The 21,307-nt window shown below is 31.8% G+C and overlaps 1 protein-coding gene across 2 annotated transcripts in view; it reads right to left on the bottom strand.

Annotated features, from left to right (window-relative positions):
• The window catches only part of FIG4 (polyphosphoinositide phosphatase FIG4), a 136,075-nt gene that overhangs the window by 67,781 nt on the left and 46,987 nt on the right, over window positions 1–21,307 (bottom strand). For both annotated transcript variants that reach the window (XM_085821610.1, XM_085821614.1), the window contains exons 4-7: window positions 20,289–20,445; window positions 14,493–14,543; window positions 6,065–6,245; window positions 4,268–4,409 (exon numbers count right to left, since the gene is read on the bottom strand). In XM_085821610.1, coding sequence (XP_085677736.1) covers window positions 4,268–4,409; window positions 6,065–6,245; window positions 14,493–14,543; window positions 20,289–20,445 — 531 coding nt within the window. The remainder of the gene's footprint in view (window positions 1–4,267; window positions 4,410–6,064; window positions 6,246–14,492; window positions 14,544–20,288; window positions 20,446–21,307) is intronic.

Here is a 21,307-nt window from a genome sequence, read left to right as displayed (position 1 = left end):
AGTGAACTTTATTCACACTCTTTAGCCCTTTCAGGATGGGCATTCCACATACACATTCCCTAAGAACGTCTCTTACAGCCAGGCGTCCCATCCACGCATCAGTAAAGACCACATTCAGAGGACGGGTGATGCGTATACGCATTTTAAGGTGGAATGTTTTTCTGAAGGCCACTAGATGGCATCCTGTGTCCATTACTTTTGAAATGAACACAGTTTTAAGTTCCCGACCTTGAGTTTGATATATTCTGCTTGACTTTGGTATTTTACTCATCAGCTGTTCGAGGGGGGGCGTAGGGAAAGCGTAAACAGAGATGTGCTCTTTAAATCGCTGCGTGCTAATGAAAACATTCTCGTATCTGATTTATATCCAATTCCTTTTTTTATTCTATTTTTTCCTCTACTATGTACGGTCTTTTAGAGTTACTGTGTGGAGTTTTTTTACATTTTGCATTGCCTTCAGATATATTTCCGTTCCTTCTTTTTTTATTTAGGAAAGCCTCACCTCCGGTCTATTATGGCGGGAAGGCGCTATTTATCAGAGGAAGAATACCCTCGTATGGTTAGTGAACCATTTAGTAATGCAAATGAGAATACTGATTCATTTTCTAAAGAGTTAAAAAGTGATACTTCTCTGTGCTTCGAGATTTACCACACTCGTTTTCATTTTAAATTTTGTTACTTTTTACTGTAAATAGTCTTTATTGTGTTTTTTTATTAATTTTAAACTTTATTGATGGATTTTATCAATTAAAACTTTGGAATAATTTGAATAGCGCTTCCGAAAATTATTTTAGAAGATAAGCAATTTTTTAAGTATATTTTCATGTAAAATAAAGAAAAAAATGTTTTAAGGGCTAATTTTAACATATGTAAGAGCTCAAGTAATAATATAAAATGATACCAAAAATTATGATACTAGAAGCGAAACTTTTGTTTTTCTGATTTTTGTTATAAAATTAGGCTTAGCGATGCAAAACCTCCATCCTGTACAGTGACTGCCTTCGATTCTCTTCCGTCCCGAAAAAGCGTCTTAAACAAAGGTACGCCGTTGCAAAAAGATTAAAGGTATGAAAGTTCCTACAGTAATGAGAATGTGAAGTAAACAGCCTAATTATTATATTAGCGTACTGAGAAATCACTCTACACCTGAAAATCAAGCAGTATATAGAATATTGCTAGAATAAATGCATTAATGTAGATATGGCTTATCCACAGAAATTCACTTGTGGGGACTTATTATGATTTACAGAGATCAGAAGTATGAGAAATAAATAATACCCTCACTAGAAAGATTATCAACCACACCACTTAATGGGTGACTGGGGAAAGGTACGAGATCCAATAAAAAAAAAATGGCAATGAGTTATTTTCCACCATATTTTAGTTTAGATGCTAATGTAGAGACTTTTAGAGTCATAAAACACGAGAAATCAGTTTCCCTTGCCAGTATTCAAATCACAGATTTTCTAAATGCTAGCGGAATGTTTTAGAGAGGGACTGCTGGCAATAAGGGCACTAACAAAACCAGTAAAGCATATGCAAGGGAGTGCTGCAATTCTTCATATATATATGTTCTATTTTTCTAAAAAAATTAGAGTCACAGTGTGTAAATTGTTCAGAATCTCCTCTATTATATTACATACAGATTTGGCTTGAAACAGAAGCAAAACTATCAACTAAAGAAAACTTTGCAATTTTTGAACTTAAAAAATTAACCTAATATTTTTAATGTCTGCATAGGCTGTAATCTATTGCTTCAAAATGCCTGAAGTTCTGTATCATTGTTCTTCTCCCAAACTAAAATGTCTTGCATTCTTATTATACAACATTTCAGAACTTTCAGTTTTGGTTACCTGATTTCCTGTTTAAGCATTTCAGTAACAGAATACTTATGAGTATGGAAAGAGTCATATATTTTCCATATTATAACATTATAGAATGGGCTATATGAGAGGCAGCTAATAATTGATTTAATTCTAAGTAGGCTGAAAATCTGATTATTCATGAAGCATGCAATACCAGTAACAACTACCAAGGATTTATCTCCACAACCTTTTCAAGTTTTGTTGCTAGCACTAGTAATGACAGCATATATTTTGTTTGACTTTTATACTATTTCATCACTATTACAAATATTTTTTCCCACAATTATGAGTGATTAAGCAAATCTGTCTAAGAAAGACCATGTAACAATGATTAAACAATGATGACATTATTATGAAACCTGATTTCAGTACTTCTAATTGATAATTTTTATTCTAACAGAATGAGCCTATGTCTTCAAAACTAAAATCATTCTAGTTTATAATCTAATGAAGGACAGTTAACCAGCACATACAGTTCTCCAAATCAGTCCTTAGCAAAAGGTTGATTACACCAATGTGGATAATGAGCCCTAGCAGATTGAAACACATTCCATTTTCAGTACAACAGAAACTGCATATCTTACTAATGCTGATAGCGCTTTGAGAAATTTGTGTCTACTAATGTATGATTTTTGAAAGTTTCATTAAATGAAACCAATATGCTGCTGGTCTTATATTATAGCCAACTTTAAAATCTGGATTAAGAATGAATTTTGAGAAAGGTCTATCGGACTTTGTAACACCACAGATATCCCACAAAATTTTCAGTAAATGTATTCCTAAAGAACTAAAATTCAACCTGCGTTTTTCATGTCTTGAAAGCGCGACTTCAGGTTTATATATTGTATTGTTCTAAAATAGGTATTCTGACAGAAAATCAGACTTTTTCTAAAATAACATACCAATTTTTTTCCTATTTCATTTCTACGACTCAAATTATGCCAAAGTGGCAAGTCTTGTAAAAATCATGCGAGTAGTTTTTAAAAAATAAGCTCTCAAAATTTTAGCTCCTCCATGTTAATTAAATTTGGTATACATTTATTAATATCTCTTTTTTATTAAACTTATTTGATTCTTACTTTCACATTTCAAAATTTAGGTTCATTCCAATTAAAGTTTGCCCATTTACTATGATATATTTTTAAAATTTGTATTTTCAAATATATTTTATGAATTTTTCGAAAAACACTAACCTATAAAATTTTTAACATCATCTTAAAGTAGATGTATTTCTAGGCACCCCTGCAAAAAATTAGAGTTTTTTATTCCAAATTTTCTAAGATATACATGAATTTACATATTGGCATGTTTTAAAATTTGGCATCTTTTTTTAAGCGATAATAACGCCAAATGTGTTTTACGGATTTTATTAAAAATTATTTGAAAGTAGAAAATATGACTTTTTTCCCACTCGTCTATGATTAAAAAAGCAAACTGAAAAAAATGTGGCAAGATAAATTTTAAAATTTCTGCAAAACTTTCTCACCAAAAATTACAAAATTTAATATCTAGGCAATTTGAGTTGTAAAATTGAAATACAGAAAAAAAATTGGCATGTTATTTCAAAAAAAAAGTCTGATTTTGTGTCAAAATACGTATATTGGAATAATGCTATGTATAAATCTAATATACATCTTAAGTCGTGCTTTCGAGACATGAGAGACGAAATTTGAATTTCATCAATAAATTTGGCTCAACAGAATGGGAAATATAGAACTGTCCGACCCCCCCCCCTGCAATGTACATTCCCGTGTAGAATACTTTGAGTCACAGACGCAAAATGTTGCGCTAATTGTTATGTTATGTTAGTTAAAAAAAATCAGAGCTAGGAAGGTACACTATTCTTAGAAGACACTATAAAAGATAATAAGATTTTGATACTTCCTTATTAATGTAGCTACTGAAATTAGTTGCCAAATTATTAAACTTAATCACCAAATTTGTATCATGAAACTTATTTGATTCTCAGATTCATTTATCAAAAAACTACTCATTGGCCATCATAATAAGAATTTGACTCATTGGCCATCATAATTTGTGGGAAAAAAATTAATTTTTGGAATAAACCAACCTATCAAGCTCTTTTTCTTCGATATAATACTATACGAAAGAACACTATGTTATATGTTTCTTCAAGGCTCAAAGAACATTTTGCTAAGCCCTGGTATATCTGGTATATCTCCCTGTTTAAAATCTATATTAAATATTTCTGTAAAATAAAATTAAGTAACATAAAATTCTTTTATGATTATACACTACCCAAACTGTAAAATATTCAAACTACAATTTTAAAAACTACACGCATTTTAGGTAACTAAAACTCGCTATATTAGATAACTAACATTCACTCAATGAGTACTAATTACTACATAACAGACCAATATAATATGCTTAGAACATACCTGATTCCTTTGGTAGTGATGACAAATCTTCATTTGATCTCAGTTCTGACCAAACAGCATTATCGCTTTCGGAAGAGTTATCAAATTGTGAGGAGCCACTCCTGGATTGAGTTTTAGTAGGAGCCTCATTGTCCACAGAATTCTGAAAAAAATTAAGTAAAAACTATTTTCCAAAGGGAAAATATTCTTCACATAAATTATATCTTTCCATATGAATATAAAAATAATAAGGTTATAAGCAGTAAAGAAATTTAGTTTAGTTAATTAATTATTGCAATGTACCTGAATGTTAAATGCTAGTGTCAGAACATTCAAGAAACTTTCTTGCACTTTAAAGACTTTCTTGCACTAACGCCAACTATAGAAAAACAGCAAAAATCAAAAATATTCCACGCAACCAACCTGCTCAGTTCAAAAAAAAAAAAAAAAAGTCCAAATATGGCATTTTTACTTCCCTGTATGAAGGAAGTATTGTAATCATGAAAAACTTCAGGCATCATATTTCAACGAAAATATTCATTTTGACTGCTATCGAATGCAATTTAATGATGCTGTGAAATACGTACACATACGTATCTCACATAACTCAAAAATGAGTAGCCTCAGAACATTGAATTTTGTATATAGGATTGCTATAGCATGTAGATGTGCACCTCATATTTTGTTTGCAATTGGCTGCACCAAATGTATATAAATATATTTATATATACATCCCCTCTGTTACCCGGCTCAGTGATCTCAGTTTCTTTACTTTTATATGTTTGTAAATTATGCATTTTTTTGCTTTAAAAATGATTGAATTATGTTGTTCTTATCTTCCGGTTAAGGTTTTTATGCCTTTAGTAAATCTGAAAGCAATATTTGTACAATTATCAACAATTTAAAAGCTGTTTAAGTGCGGTTAAGCCTTTAAGTTTTTAATAATGTGGCGGACACATTTGTTTACATTTGAAACAGCAGAATAGTAGATTTGTTGCCAATCTAGAGAGACTAAGCTTCGCAACAACAAAGATAACGCCTTCATTTATCATTGCAAATTATATCATGCATAATCCTTTCTGGAATTTATTCAAGGAAATAAGTGTTTGAGATTTACTTCATAATTTTCAATACAGATGTTTTGAGTTTTTATGTATTTTTGCCTTGTCGCGAATTGAGAACTGAATTAATTGAATGAGAAATACTGAATCGTCTGTAAAAAACTGTTTCTTTCTTTTTTTAATTTCTTTTATACATCATTTTAGATTTATTACAGTATTTGAATAGAACATGTGGCAACAATTCTTAAGATGATATAAATTTTGTGCATTCTGAGTTAATGAATGAAATGTAATGCTGTTAAGTAAACCTAGGGCCAGAGTATCGCTATGGTAATCAAATATAGTGAATTTTAAAGAGTGCATTTATTTTATTGTGGTTTAAGTGCTATCGACAAAATAAATTTAATTCAATAAGTTAAAATGGAATGCGAGAAAAAAATGCATATAATTTAATATTCCGTACAAGGAAGTCATGTGGTGTACACATCAGATTTTTTTCCCTCACAGCTATACAAATAATAAACCTATATAACTCTTCACTTTCATTTTTGAAACATACTAGTTCTGGTATTTTTTCCATTAAAAATTTAATTTCATTTTATTTAACTGATTGCATAATATATTTAATACAGAGAATGCAATTATAATTTTCAGAGGATAATTAAAAAAAAAAAAAAAAAAAAACAAGTATCCCTTTTTAAAGTTGTGACAAATTTAGGCAGAAGCAATTAAAATTACTTATTTAAAAACATTTTACCCTCAGACTCTGAAGAAAATCATCTGCTACTTCTTCTTCAGCTCCTTCAATGGTCTTCAACTGAGGGGTCCAGAACGGAGTAGATTTTGACTGATCTACATCTGATGACATGTTGAAGTAGGACAGTTCTTTCAGCACAGCCATATTATACTGAAGAGTGTGTGTTAAATCATAACTGTAGCTAAGAAATTTAAAAAATAAAATAATAATAAATTTGAATACATATATATCAAAGAACATCTCAAAGAAAAAAAAATGAATATATACCTTATTTACTCGTACAGTTCTCTCCTTCAGTTTTCCTAATAGTTTTTTTTTTTTTTTTTTTTTTTTTTCAGCATATGCTTTAGAAATTTCTGATTTATAGTAACAATGTTAAATGTATACATAAATAGGACAGTATTTTGTGTAAGTAAAAGTAATATTTTTGAAATCGGTAAGTCTTTTGAAACACATAATATAATAATAGTAGAATATCTTTATGCATTCTTTTTAGTGTGCTATATTTATCATTACACAACAGGTACTTTTTTCCTGCGTGTTTTCAAGCAGTAAAATTAGTAGGAAAAGGGGGTAAAATATGTGAGTAAATACAACATATAAAAATTATACATTAAAAATAACACAATCAACATATGTTAAATATATTTATTAAAATAATATAAACAATAAACATTAAAAAATAAATTGTTCCCAATGCTTTTCTGTAGTTTAAACATTAATGTTCTATGATATCCTCTGATTCTCAAATACTACATCACGTTAAGTGCACTTAACCTTTTAAATGCCACACAATGCAAAAGTAACATATGCATTTTGTGGTATGATTTATAACATGTAAATGGAACACTGGCAGGCAGGAAACAGTTTTTTTACATGATTTTATAAAACATGATTAATAACATTTAAATTGAAAACGATATTATTGTCTGCAATTTTTCAGTATTAGTAAGTGAATTTTCAAATGTTATTCGGAAATAACACATATTAAGCAGAAAAACAGGCAGGCTAACAGTAATAAAAAAACTGTCCTATATAGTTTTCATTTACAACTAAAATTTCTCCTTCCTGCATTGCATAAAGTCCTGTCATAATTGCTAAATGCAGAAAATATTCTCTAGTTACAAACTTGTGAAAAGTCTTAACTGGAGACAAACTAACTAGTTTACTAAATTTGCAAATATTTTCAATGCTGCCAGTTTTTAGAACTTTGCTAAAATTAAAAATTTTTCCCCACCAATATTCAAACTTTTTTTTCCATTTGACTTTTTAGTTTTCGCTTCAAATTCGGTCTCCCTTTGAAGATGAATGTTCTTGAGGATCAAATGTGATTTCATGAGATATTTCATCATCATCTATTTTATTAGAAATTTAGAATTTTTCACATACATTCGCTGGCAGAACAGGTTCAAAAATATCTTCATTTACATCTTCCTCATCTGTCAAATATCCATTTTCTTTTTGAAGGCAGTTGACATACATTGATACATTCTTCATCACCTGATAATGTATAAAAATATTCCAATGCCTCTTAAACAGTCTGAAATGGTTTTGAATGAGACATCAGCATAATGCATGTTCACAAACTGATGAAAAATGGAAATCTCTAATCACAATTCCAATCCACACTGTTGTATGGATTTATATTTATTTTAACTAATAATTTAAAGTTTTATTTGAAACATTCCTATAAGCCTTTATTCCCCTAATTGTCAGTCCCAGAATAATTAATGTTGTAGCGCACATGAACGAATGCAAATTTTCTATTTTGAAGGAAGTAGTTAAAAGCCGAGTTTCGGTAGAAGAAAGAGAGAGTTGGGCTCTAGCTGCCGTCTCTGCTGTAGGTACGTTTGCTTATTGCTGGTTCAAGTGGCTTAATTGCATTGCTTTGCTACCACTAGCTTTAGAAGGGGGTTGAAGTTATGGGATCTCACTGAGCCCTGTAGGCTAGTTTTATCACTTGTTAATATTTCAACTTTTAGTTTAAATTTTCTGACTTTCAGTTATCGTCCAAGTAGAGGCGAAGTTTGTTAGCGTCAAGTTGACGCATTGTAAATTTTAAAGAGTTAATAAAGGGTATGTGAACCCTTCTCCTGTGTAATTTCCTGTTATTACAATTTTAGATAGAAGTTAACCCACCTGGACTCTACACTGTAATAGCCTTTACAGCTGAGTCACAAACTATCTCTAGCCTGTCAAAAAATGCCACTTGCTTTCCTCTAACAACTGTAACCCACTTCAAATCCTTACGGGAATCTGTGAGGGGAGAGGAGGAGGGGGAATATGAGAGTCGAAAACAGATCAACAGTCATAAACATCTTTTCTCGATATTTTCTGAAAATTTTCCCATTTGCAAAATCTTTCTCTTTGCTTCTACTCACTGTAAACAAAGTAATGTTATCGCGTTAAAAAATTTACCTTTACACACCAATGTTCCCTTTCTGAAGCATCCACATTTCTTAGCTCATAGTAGAAAATAATTATCATCTTTCTATGATAACTTATTGTCTATCAATAAAATAATCTTTTTTAATTACTCTCATTGATTTATAAAAGCACTTTTTGAATTTTTAATTTTATATGAATTTTTGAATTTTGCTCGGAAAAAAGTAAGAAAAAAGGTGAAACAATGATTTTTTTATCAAGACACTATTTATTTTAGCAATATTGTATTGCTGCTAAAAAATCAATCCATATTTTCTCCATATGTAATAATTTTTACAAAATAATATGAATAAAATTGTATTTTTTATGAAATTTTAAAATTGGTGTGTAAAAGCTTAAAAGAAGATAAGCCCCATCAATGTCTAATTAGTTAAAGAGCACTGAATGCGGCATATTTACCCAAATTTGATCTCAAGCAAACTGGCTGGCTGCATGGTTGGTTTCCATGGCTTTCCTCATGCATAATGTGAATATGATGCAATTTTCTTTTGAAAGAACTCCATGAAGGCGTTAGTGCCTGGAAATAGCTGAAGGTTTTGCACCCCCTCCTGTTTAACAAGAACGCAAAACCTTCAATTCTAAAATTTCATAACACCAATTTGCTGCTTCCTGGAATGCTGTGTCCAGAAACAGTTGTCCCCCCTTACTTATGCCCCAGCAATTAACCATGCATCAAAGCCATCTTTTCCACACTGTTTACAATCAAGATCACAGAGGAAGTCTCCAAAATCATTCCAATTAGTTGAAAACTGATTTACATGAGTTAGAAAAAATAATATCCAAGTAGAATGTACAATTTGAGGCACATTGCAATGAAACTTTAAAAAAAAAAAAAAAAAAAAAGGGGGGGTTTCAGTTTGGATTGTTTGAATTATGGGCATGCTCAAGAGAGCTATTTGTCTAGAATACAGATAACATAGAAGCTATTTATAATACAAACAACAATAGTTCAGATTTTGTATATTGTTTGGGTAATGGGAGAGCTCACGAGAGCTCTCTGCCTAGACTATAGATTTCTTAGAAGCTAATTCAGAAGTCAAACAACAAAAATCAGCGTTATACCTACAAAATTTTCACAGGACTAGTTTCGATGGTTTTACCGAACCATCATCTTCAGCTGCAAAACCGCAAATGAACAAGATAGGAAATAATGATTAGATAAGATAAGAAAGCCTAGACAAGAATAAGCAAGTGGCGCCATCTGTTGGTGAAACCAGAACTAAAACATAATTTCTCTAAAAGCCGAAGGCAAATTTGGATTGGAATTAGGATCGTTAACTAGAACAGAAAGATTTTTATGAATGTGAAATGCCTCTAGAAAATCCAGTTCTCCAATGGAAGATGTTTTTTGAATAATTTTGGCAGCAGAAAAATTGAAAGTGTGATTTTCGGACCAACAATGTTGAGCAACAGAAGACCTCTGTGTTTCCTTTTTTCTAACATATGCCTCATGTTCTTTGACGCGAAATTTTAAGGCTCTCTTAGTTTGGCCAATGTAAATTAAACCACACTGGCAAGGAATCCTATAAATACCCCAGGAATTCATATCCGGAATGGGGTCCTTGAGTATAGAAGTTGGAATTTTATTGATGGGAAAAAAACAACCCGAAAGTTAAATTTCTGCAAAATATGTGCAACTTTATAGCTAATTGATGGAAGAAGGGAATGACAACAGAATTTTTATAATCTCCTAAAATAAGAGTGTGGCTTTTAGTGTGTTGAGATGAGAATTTTTTAACTGCTTGATTAATAATGTTGGGTGAAAAGCCCCTGTCAATAGCTATTGCTTTTAAATAATTTAGTTCTTCATCAAGGGCTAGTTTGGAGGAGCAAACTTGAAGAGCACGGAAAACATAGGAATAAAATGAAGCTAACTTTTGTTTAGTCGGATGACATGATTTAAAGTGTGGTGGAAGGCAAACCGATGAAGGTTTACGGTAAACTGTAGTACTGAAGTTGGATGTGTTACGTGTGACCAGAATGTCGAGAAACGGAAGAGAATTGCAAGACTCAAGTTCAAAACTGAACTGAATAGCAGGATCAATAGAATTCATTGTTGAAAGAACTTTATTTAAATCATCTTTATTACCTTCAAACAGGGTAAAAGTATCGTCTACGTAGCGGAACCATGCCGGGAAGTTTAAAGTTTCAAACAATTTTGATTCATAATAATGCATGTAGATATCAGCCAGGATGGGACTGAGGGGACTTCCCATGGCTAATCCCTCAGTTTGCTTGTAATATTTATTTTGGAAAACAAAATGTGTTTGTTTCAGAGTTGAGTAAGAGAAATTAGCTCATCAATTTCGATGCAAGAGAAATGAAATTCGCGAAGTCTGGTTTCTAGACATCTTAATGCACCCTCCACTGGGACATTGGTGAATAATGATTTTACATCAAAAGAAACCATGAGTAAATTACTAGGAGAAATGTTTTTAACCTTTTTTACAAACTCTATTGAATTTTTTATGGTGTAAATGTTATTGTCTAATAGAGTGGAAAATCTAGAAACTAAATATTTAGCTAAAGGATACGAGGCAGTACCTAAATTTGATACAATAGGGCGGAAAGGAATACCACTTTTATGAATTTTGGGAAGAGCATATAATCTGGCACAATTCGCAACAGATGGGATAAGCGAATGTTTTAAGTTGCTTGAAATGATTTGCGAAGATTTGATCGCAGTTTTTATTTGGGATAAGTCCGAAGGTGAAGGATCTTTAGGGATCGGATTACATGGTCCTTCGTTTAAGAGTTTAGTGACGCCATCGATGTAAGTGTTCTTATCCATGACGACTATCTGGCCACCTTTGTCGGCCTTTGAAATGATAATATCCGGGTTAGAATGAATTTCGCGCATTGTAGCTCTTTCTCTCGCAGTTAGATTTGGTTTCAAAGGTTTATTATTGAATTTCACATTATGAGCGATAAGATGCCTAATCATTTCTTTCTGTGAATCTGAAACTTTACTGAACTTGAAAGCTTTTTCGATAGGAGCCAAAATCTTTGGAATCGAGGGTTTACAGGTTTGTGAGAAGTTAAAATTATATTTTAGAATTCTCTCTTGTTCTTCTGAAAGACTAACATTAGAAATATTAACTATTGGCTTGATGTTTACAATGGGAAGATTTTTTGAACTACTTGAACTGGAAGACTGTAAAAGAAGTTTTTCGAATTTAACTGCAAGGGTGTTTTTATGACGGTTAACTGCATTCTCCGTTCTAGACCAAGACTTTTGCTCAAGGCCAGTGAATTTTGGATATGATTTAGTGAGTTCCAGATGAAGCGTATAGAGTTCATGTTCAACTTTGGACAATTGTTGACGTGTATCCCTTATCACGGACCGAAGTAAGGCAAGCTTGCAATTTAACAGAATTCTTGAAACGCGACTCGAAAGTTTTTGATTAGATTTGATTTGAATAAAATTGGGGTAAAAAATTGATCCCCAATTTCATCAAAAACTTTCAAATCTAATCAAAAACTTTCAAAAACTTTCGAGTCGCGTTTCAAGAATTCTGTTAAATTGCAAGCTTGCCTTACTTCGGTCCGTGATAAGGGATACACGTCAACAATTGTCCAAAGTTGAACATGAACTCTATAAGCTTCATCTGGAACTCGCTAAATCATATCCAAAATTCACTGGCCTTGAGCAAAAGTCTTGGTCTAGAACGGAGAATGCAGTTAACCGTCATAAAAACACCCTTGCAGTTAAATTCGAAAAACTTCTTTTACAGTCTTCCAGTTCAAGTAGTTCAAAAAATCTTCCCATTGTAAACATCAAGCCAATAGTTAATATTTCTAATGTTAGTCTTTCAGAAGAACAAGAGAGAATTCTAAAATATAATTTTAACTTCTCACAAACCTGTAAACTCTCGATTCCAAAGATTTTGGCTCCTATCGAAAAAGCTTTCAAGTTCAGTAAAGTTTCAGATTCACAGAAAGAAATGATTAGGCATCTTATCGCTCATAATGTGAAATTCAATAATAAACCTTTGAAACCAAATCTAACTGCGAGAGAAAGAGCTACAATGCGCGAAATTCATTCTAAACCGGATATTATCATTTCAAAGGCCGACAAAGGTGGCCAGATAGTCGTCATGGATAAGAACACTTACATCGATGGCGTCACTAAACTCTTAAACGAAGGACCATGTAATCCGATCCCTAAAGATCCTTCACCTTCGGACTTATTCCAAATAAAAACTGCGATCAAATTTTCGCAAATCATTTCAAGCAACTTAAAACATTCGCTTATCCCATCTGTTGCGAATTGTGCCAGATTATATGCTCTTCCCAAAATTCATAAAAGTGGTATTCCTTTCCGCCCTATTGTATCAAATTTAGGTACTGCCTCGTATCCTTTAGCTAAATATTTAGTTTCTAGATTTTCCACTCTATTAGAAAATAACATTTACACCATAAAAAATTCAATAGAGTTTGTAAAAAAGGTTAAAAACATTTCTCCTAGTAATTTACTCATGGTTTCTTTTGATGTAAAATCATTATTCACCAATGTCCCAGTGGAGGGTGCATTAAGATGTCTAGAAACCAGACTTCGCGAATTTCATTTCTCTTGCATCGAAATTGATGAGCTAATTTCTCTTACTCAACTCTGAAACAAACACATTTTGTTTTCCAAAATAAATATTACAAGCAAACTGAGGGATTAGCCATGGGAAGTCCCCTCAGTCCCATCCTGGCTGATATCTACATGCATTATTATGAATCAAAATTGTTTGAAACTTTAAACTTCCCGGCATGGTTCCGCTACGTAGACGATACTTTTACCCTGTTTGAAGGTAATAAAGATGATTTAAATAAAGTTCTTTCAACAAAGAATTCTATTGATCCTGCTATTCAGTTCAGTTTTGAACTTGAGACTTGCAATTCTCTTCCGTTTCTCGACATTCTGGTCACACGTAACACATCCAACTTCAGTACTACAGTTTACCGTAAACCTTCATCGGTTTGCCTTCCACCACACTTTAAATCATGTCATCCGACTAAACAAAAGTTAGCTTCATTTTATTCCTATGTTTTCCGTGCTCTTCAAGTTTGCTCCTCCAAACTAGCCCTTGATGAAGAACTAAATTATTTAAAAGCAATAGCTATTGACAGGGGCTTTTCACCCAACATTATTAATCAAGCAGTTAAAAAATTCTCATCTCAACACACTAAAAGCCACACTCTTATTTTAGGAGATTATAAAAATTCTGTTGTCATTCCCTTCTTTCCATCAATTAGCTATAAAGTTGCACATATTTTGCAGAAATTTAACTTTCGGGTTGTTTTTTCTCCCATCAATAAAATTCCAACTTCTATACTCAAGGACCCCATTCCGGATATGAATTCCTGGGGTATTTATAGGATTCCTTGCCAGTGTGGTTTAATTTACATTGGCCAAACTAAGAGAGCCTTAAAATTTCGCGTCAAAGAACATGAGGCATATGTTAGAAAAAAGGAAACACAGAGGTCTTCTGTTGCTCAACATTGTTGGTCCGAAAATCACACTTTCAATTTTTCTGCTGCCAAAATTATTCAAAAAACATCTTCCATTGGAGAACTGGATTTTCTAGAGGCATTTCACATTCATAAAAATCTTTCTGTTCTAGTTAACGATCCTAATTCCAATCCAAATTTGCCTTCGGCTTTTAGAGAAATTATGTTTTAGTTCTGGTTTCACCAACAGATGGCGCCACTTGCTTATTCTTGTCTAGGCTTTCTTATCTTATCTAATCATTATTTCCTATCTTGTTCATTTGCGGTTTTGCAGCTGAAGATGATGGTTCGGTAAAACCATCGAAACTAGTTCTGTGAAAATTTTGTAGGTATAACGCTGATTTTTGTTGTTTGACTTCTGAATTAGTATTTATTCGGCGTGTTATTGTGTCTTAATTCTTAGAAGCTATTTGCTATATGCACATCAACAGCTCAGACTTTGTATATACTTTGTAAAATAATATTTAAATTAACAAAGACTTGCCTAAAGTAGAAATCACTTGATAGATCCATACTTTGGAACAGCTTAACATACCTAAAATAGGATAAAATAAAATTAATTATAATGTCTTAATGATAAGATTTTATTAATCTGATTAAATTTATATGAAAATGTAATCAAATAAAAAAAATACGAGTATAGGGCAGGACTTGGAAAATAATCCAACATAGAAAAGTGACTTATAAAATTTGAATAAATTTAGAAATTTCTAGATTTATTAGTCTCTGAGCAAGGCCTGCTATATCAAAATTTTGATTTAAATCTAAAAAAATAGTACAGTAAAAGCCCAAATATATGGCATTCAACTATCTGGAATTCAAGAAACCAGAAGATTTTAGAATTTTAGAAATCCCCATGAAAAAAAATTAGTAATGAAAGATTTATAATGCAATTATAGAGCTCACAATACTATTAACAGGTAACATTACAATATGATGTCAACAAATAGTGTGATCTAACACTAGTCACGGATAGGCCTGACATCATAACACAATCATAAGAAGTTTGTTTTAATTAAATATAAATTCAATTAATTCTTGATAAGTTGGTTTCATTTTTGTCAAGAAGGGCTATAAATTTTGTTTTGGCATTTTGCGTCAAAAACTTAAAAAGGCTGCGTCACTTTTCAAATCATTGCCACCAAATATTATTGCCCTGTACTATATTTAAAGAAATTAAATAATGAAGTATTTGCATGAATATATGTACGTTTCTTGAATTGTGATAAAACAACAGTATCTAGAGCCATCAAGTTTTGAACAATGCAATCTTCCACCCAAAATTAGTGGAATTTGTTTTATTATCTATTTCATATTTTGTAAAACTTTTAACAAATTTTTGATTAACAAACTCAACGATTTCAAAACGAGCAAAGCAACACTAAGAAGAAGAAAATATTTTTATCTCCAGCATGCAAGACTATGTATCGGAAATTATAATGCTCTTTGTAAATTATTTTGCAATACTGCTGTTGAATTCAAGTTTATCTTTTAAGTGCAAAGAATATGATATTTAATGAATTAAGGTAACACACAAAACATTGAAAAAGAATTCCTTTGGGTGTAAATAAAGTCTAAAAACTGTCAGCTTTTCTTCCCCCCCCTTTCTGTACAAATGATTAATATTTGGAACAGCATGAAGTGGTGTAGTTTCAAGGTTACAAAATCTGAGCATCAAAACAGGCTATAATGGCCCAACATTGAAAATGGATAAGCAATGGCAAAGGAATATGAAAAACTATAACAAGCAATTTAAGTGTTTCATATGCCATATCCATAATTTGTATCTCTCTGTTAACTAATTATAAAAAGAATGTTCTGTTTGTTTAAACTTCCCCCGGAATGACTGACTACATCTCTGCCAACTTTCAAGTTTGATGGAATTTCATAACTTGATCAGATGTTTTACTTTCATGTTTAAATCCCACAATAAGCTTTTATGTCTGAAATACTACTTTTTATTAAAAACTTATACAGTCAAAAGTCGTTAATTCGGACACCCATAATCCGGAATGATCTATAATCCGGACCTCAAAGCTAAAAACTTTCTGCGCATGCGCTGCGTTGGCACATGCGCACAGGCGTTTTACGCATGCGCGTAAGACCTTGACTACTGCGCATATGCGTGTGCGCAAGTGCAGAATACGTTTTCGCCTGCGCGTTTAATGTATAACGGACGGTGTAAGCTAAAATTATCTAATTATATATTTCAGTTAATGTTAATGATTGCATTGTTCCTTAAACTTCGAATTGGATCCTGCTTATTATTTTTTGCAGACTGTAAGAGCAATTTTATAAAAGTAAACTTGAACTTTCGATTATGTCAAATAGAATTTCCGATGCTGGAACTTCCAAAGGATCTACAAAACGAAAGTATGTTTCGATGTCCAACAAACAAAAAGTGGAATTGCTGCAAAAAATGGATAAAGACACGAAGAATGTGACAGAGAGGTTAGTGAAAACGAAAAAATTTCGATTGACAAGTTAGTCGCTATTCTCGGCACAGCAATTAACGGGACTTGAACAGCGGAACTTTGTAACTGAACAAGAAATTATGTCTGTTTATAGAATTAAAGAGAAAGTATTATCACATAAAACGAAGCAATTTAAACAACTTACATTGAAAGAAATGTTTAATAAAGTAAACAAATAAATATTAAGCTTTTTTTTTTTTTTTATTTTGATACCGTTTAGATCATAATTGCTCAATATTTTATAAATTACGGTTTCATATTTTTAATTTTAGAATTTCTGCATGCCATCTTACCAGATTTAAACTGATGATCTATAATCCGGAAAAAATCGATAATCCGGAATCGCCGAAGTCCCGACGAGTCCGGATTAACGACTTTTCACTGTATAACTTTAAGTGTAGGCTTATGATATCCAAGTTAGTAACAAATATGATTATTATTATTATTTTTTTTAATTTTAGAGCACAAATTTTTGCCATTGATTTTATTTATCTAATGCTAATTCAATTTTTATACGCTCAACTATCGCCATCAGTGGCCGGGATGTAAAATCGCTGAATACTAGTTGTTCCGACCTGGGTTGATTCCAGGTGAATGAACTGCTCCATGGGGGTTTTCTCTATCGTATGCGAGCCAGTTTCCCTTAGAAAGTCCTCCCTCCCCTTAGGCAGTTAGCTCTAGTATGCTTTGCCATAACCTACTACACCAAACCAATATGCTCAACTATCTGGAAATTTTATGCATCTGGAATTCAGTATTTCTGAACTTTCCGGATAGTTAAGCTTTTACTGTACTTTAATCTCTCTCTAACATAATCACCCACAGCTTCATACAAATTTTATGTTCAGTGAAGGTGGACATGTTAAAGAAATGATATTCAATACATGTTCATTCATGTTCTCAGAAATATTAGTCATTTTTCAAAGTGGTTAACTTCAGAGGGCTCACTATAGTTTGAAAAAGGCAGAGGAGGGAACTAAAAACTGAAATATATATTTCAAACTATCGGCTGTAGGTAGAAGTGTTTTTAAATGGTCATTTCTCATTACAAAAAATTTTGTGACATAAATCTTACCAAACAGATTTTTTTCCTCTAACTTCTGCTATTGCTTCTGAAGAAATAGCAAAATACTTAGAACATTTGTTTGAGAGCAGAACGTTAAAATTCTTACAAATGTATTATCACCTGTTTTGGATCTGCTTTATTCTGTCCAATAGAGAATTTCCCTGTAAGATTATTAGATAACTTAAAAAAAAAAAAAAAAAAAAAAAAAAAAAAAAAAAAAAAAAAGTGAAAGTATGTGCCATTATCAGTTACTGTAGTTCTTAACTGCACTTTGTCCAGGTTTAGGATTCTCAATTTTAATTCTGTTCTCACTATTGCTATAAAAAGAAAAACATCTGTGAAACTGGAGCTTCCTTTTAGACATACAGTCAAAAGTCGTTAATTCGGACTCGTCGGGACTTCGGCGATTCCGGATTATCGATTTTTCCGGATTATAGATCATCAGTTTAAATCTCGTAAGATGGCATGCAGAAATTCTAAAATTAAAAATATGAAACCGTAATTTATGAAATAAAGAACAATTATGATCTAAAGGGTATCAAAATTTTCAAAAAGAAAAAGCTTAATATTTATTTGTTTACTTTATTAAACATTTCTTTCAATGTAAGTTGTTTAAGTTTTGCTTCGTTTCATGTGATAATATTTTCTCTTTAATTCTATTAAACAGACATAATTTCTTGTTCAGTTACAAAGTTCCGCCGTTCAAGTCCTATAATTGCTGTGTCAAGAACACCGACTAATTTGTCAATCGAAATTTTTTTGTTTTCAATAACCTCTGTCACTTTTCTTCGCTATCGGAAGCGAATTATAATGACGAGGAACTTGTTTTAAATCATATCAAAGACGGAGCATATCGAGATGAAATACTACATTTGGTAAGGAATTATAAGCCAAATAAAATAAAAACATCTGCGCTGAAGATAAGGATAGTGCTGACAAATCAACTTCCAATTCATTAGGCGCCCGCCGCCGAGCAGCGTGAAATTGATAAACAGATTTCGGATTTCAAAACATACTTTCACTTTAGATCCTTTACATATTAACAAATATATATCGGAAATTCTATTTGATATAATCGAAAGTTTAAGCTTACTTTTATAAAATTGCTCTTACAGTCTGCAAAAAATAATAAGCCGGATGCAATTCGAAAATTAAGGAACAACGCAATCATCAACATTAACTGAAATAGATAATTAGATAATTTTAGCTTATACTTCCATTATACATAAAATGCGCACGCGAAAACGTATTCTGCACTTGCGCACACTCATATGCGCAGTCGTAAAAGGTCTTACGCGCACGCGTGAACGCCTCTGCGCATGTGTCAACGTGGCGCATGCGCATAAAGTTTTTAGTTTTGATGTCCGGATTATAGATCATTCCGAATTATGGGTGTCCGAATTAACGACTTTTGACTGTATAACTATATCAACACATAATACACAAAAAAGGAAATTGTAGATGGAAATTAAAAAAGAACAAAGCAGATTTCCAAAAATTCACACACTCTACGACCAAGTATAGTAAATTTTACAGATTATGGGTCCTGTTTTCTGAATTTTGTTTATATTTTTTCCTTTCTAATTTTTATATTACATCTGGACAGTCAGGAGAAAAATAACTGAGTAAAACATATACACACTTCAGGAGTTATATCATGAATACAGCATTATATTTTTTAAACATGAATTATTTTTTAATATTATTATATTTTTTAAACATGAATTATTTTTTAACATGATACATACAAAAACATTATATCAGCATTACTAGAAAAAACATAGTGGAAAAAATAAAATAAAGAAATTATGGGAAAGAAGCAATAATGAATTATTTTTGGAAAAAGGAAGAAATTTTAGATTTAAAAAAAAATTAATTACAAAAAGGATTGAAGGAACATTGCTTTTGTCAATTAGTGTTTATTTCAGGAGGAAACTGTTTGCCTACTGCCTCAATAATGGAAACAAAATAATTCCTTCCACTTGCTTCTTTCTCCAAATAAATTCTGACAGATAGAACATATATTATAAGATATAGCAAGTCTATTATAAGATATCCAAATATATTATCAGAAACAGCCAAAACAAAATGAGATACTATGGCCAATTTTGTCAGCAGATAAAGAAGAAGTATTTATTATGCTTTGCTCAACTGCAACACTCTGAGAACTGATTATGTATGAATCTGAATAAATTAATGACCTTATGTTTTTCCCACAGTGATAATACATATCAAAATAAACTTCATGAAGGGTTATTTCCAACATAAAAAATTATTTTAAAATCTCTCTCTTATAATCAGTAATGTAGATTCACGTTATATTTCATCACATCTTAACAATTCATAAGCATATTTTGGTACTTCCTTATTATAGTGGTCCCCCAAGATTGAATTGCTAATCAACTGAAATATCTCGCAGAAATCTTGGCACGTGCTCTTACACCTCACTACATGTTACATATCGGTTAAATCATGATTAAATTTTGGAGACTGCTATAATAAGGAAGTACACATATTTCTATATTTAATCAATCAAAAACATTAAAAGTGATATATAACACCATGAATGATGAAATTAATGTAAACTAAAACTAAATTAAAAGAAAAAAATCACTGAAAATCCTGTTAACAGTCTTAAATAAAACATATATTTAAAAAGAATATTTGACATAAATGTAAGTATTAGATCTGCCTTGGATAACTAAATATTTATGTGAAACACCAAACAAAGAGCACATACTTCAAATCTTGTTGATTGGTATTTTTTTCTCCTTCATTTGGTATATACACCATGCAAGTGTCTTGGATTTTATAAATTGTATGATGACCAATGTATGCTACTCTTTTTCTTTTTGTGATAAGTATCAGATAATAACCTTCTAAGAATTTTACAAAGCCTAAAAATAAAAGAACATTTCTAGTAAGAATAAATGACACAAGGTAACCTAGAAAGTTCATACAGTTTTTCAGAATAGTTACTTTTGGCATGTTAATGTGCTCAAATTGATTCTGATGGCATCATACTATGTTAACACTCCTTTCAAACCTTATTCAGTAGAAAGTTCTTCAGTACATGACATGTTTCGCTATTTGTTTTGTAGAAAGCACAATCATCGACATGTCATTGAAAAAGGAGATTTTGAAGCCTATTTTGCTTTACTAGTACAAATTAGAAAACAAAGCTGCAGAGGCCATTAAAAGACTATACTCCCTGCTTGGAAAGACATGAGTGAGTGAAAATATTGCTTAAAATGGTTCAATCGATTTTCTTCTGCTGATGAGAGTTTTGAAGACAAGCCTTGTGTTGGTCGTCCATCCACACTCGACAAAGTCCAGCTGGAGGAGGAAGTCAAGTAGAATCCCCATCAAACCTGCCAGGAGCTTCTACACAGGTAAAAAGCATCTGATGAAACCATTCAATCACATCTTCATAACCTTAGGATGACATAGAAAAAGAAAGTGGTTGTTCATGTCCTGTCCAAGGAAAACAAGATCATACAATTGAGCATCTGCTCATCTTTGCTGTCATGCCATAATAAAGCCTTGTTTCAGGACCAAATATTGACATATGATGAAAAATGGATTATGTATAATAACCAGAAAAGGAAACATCACTGTCTCGACTTCTGGTTTGGTCTCATTAGCTATTAAATTGATATTCATTAAAAAAGGTAATGCTGTGTGTTTGGTGGGCTAGTGCCGGCATATTTCATTATGAAATATTTAGAAAGCAAAAATAAATAAATAACAGCCAAGGTC

Source organism: Stegodyphus dumicola, chromosome 1, assembly GCF_044657685.1.
Source record: "Stegodyphus dumicola isolate Sdum_Otavi_A_Nest chromosome 1, ASM4465768v1".
Lineage (NCBI taxonomy): Eukaryota > Metazoa > Arthropoda > Arachnida > Araneae > Eresidae > Stegodyphus > Stegodyphus dumicola.
This window is presented reverse-complemented; position numbering and strand designations above follow the sequence as displayed.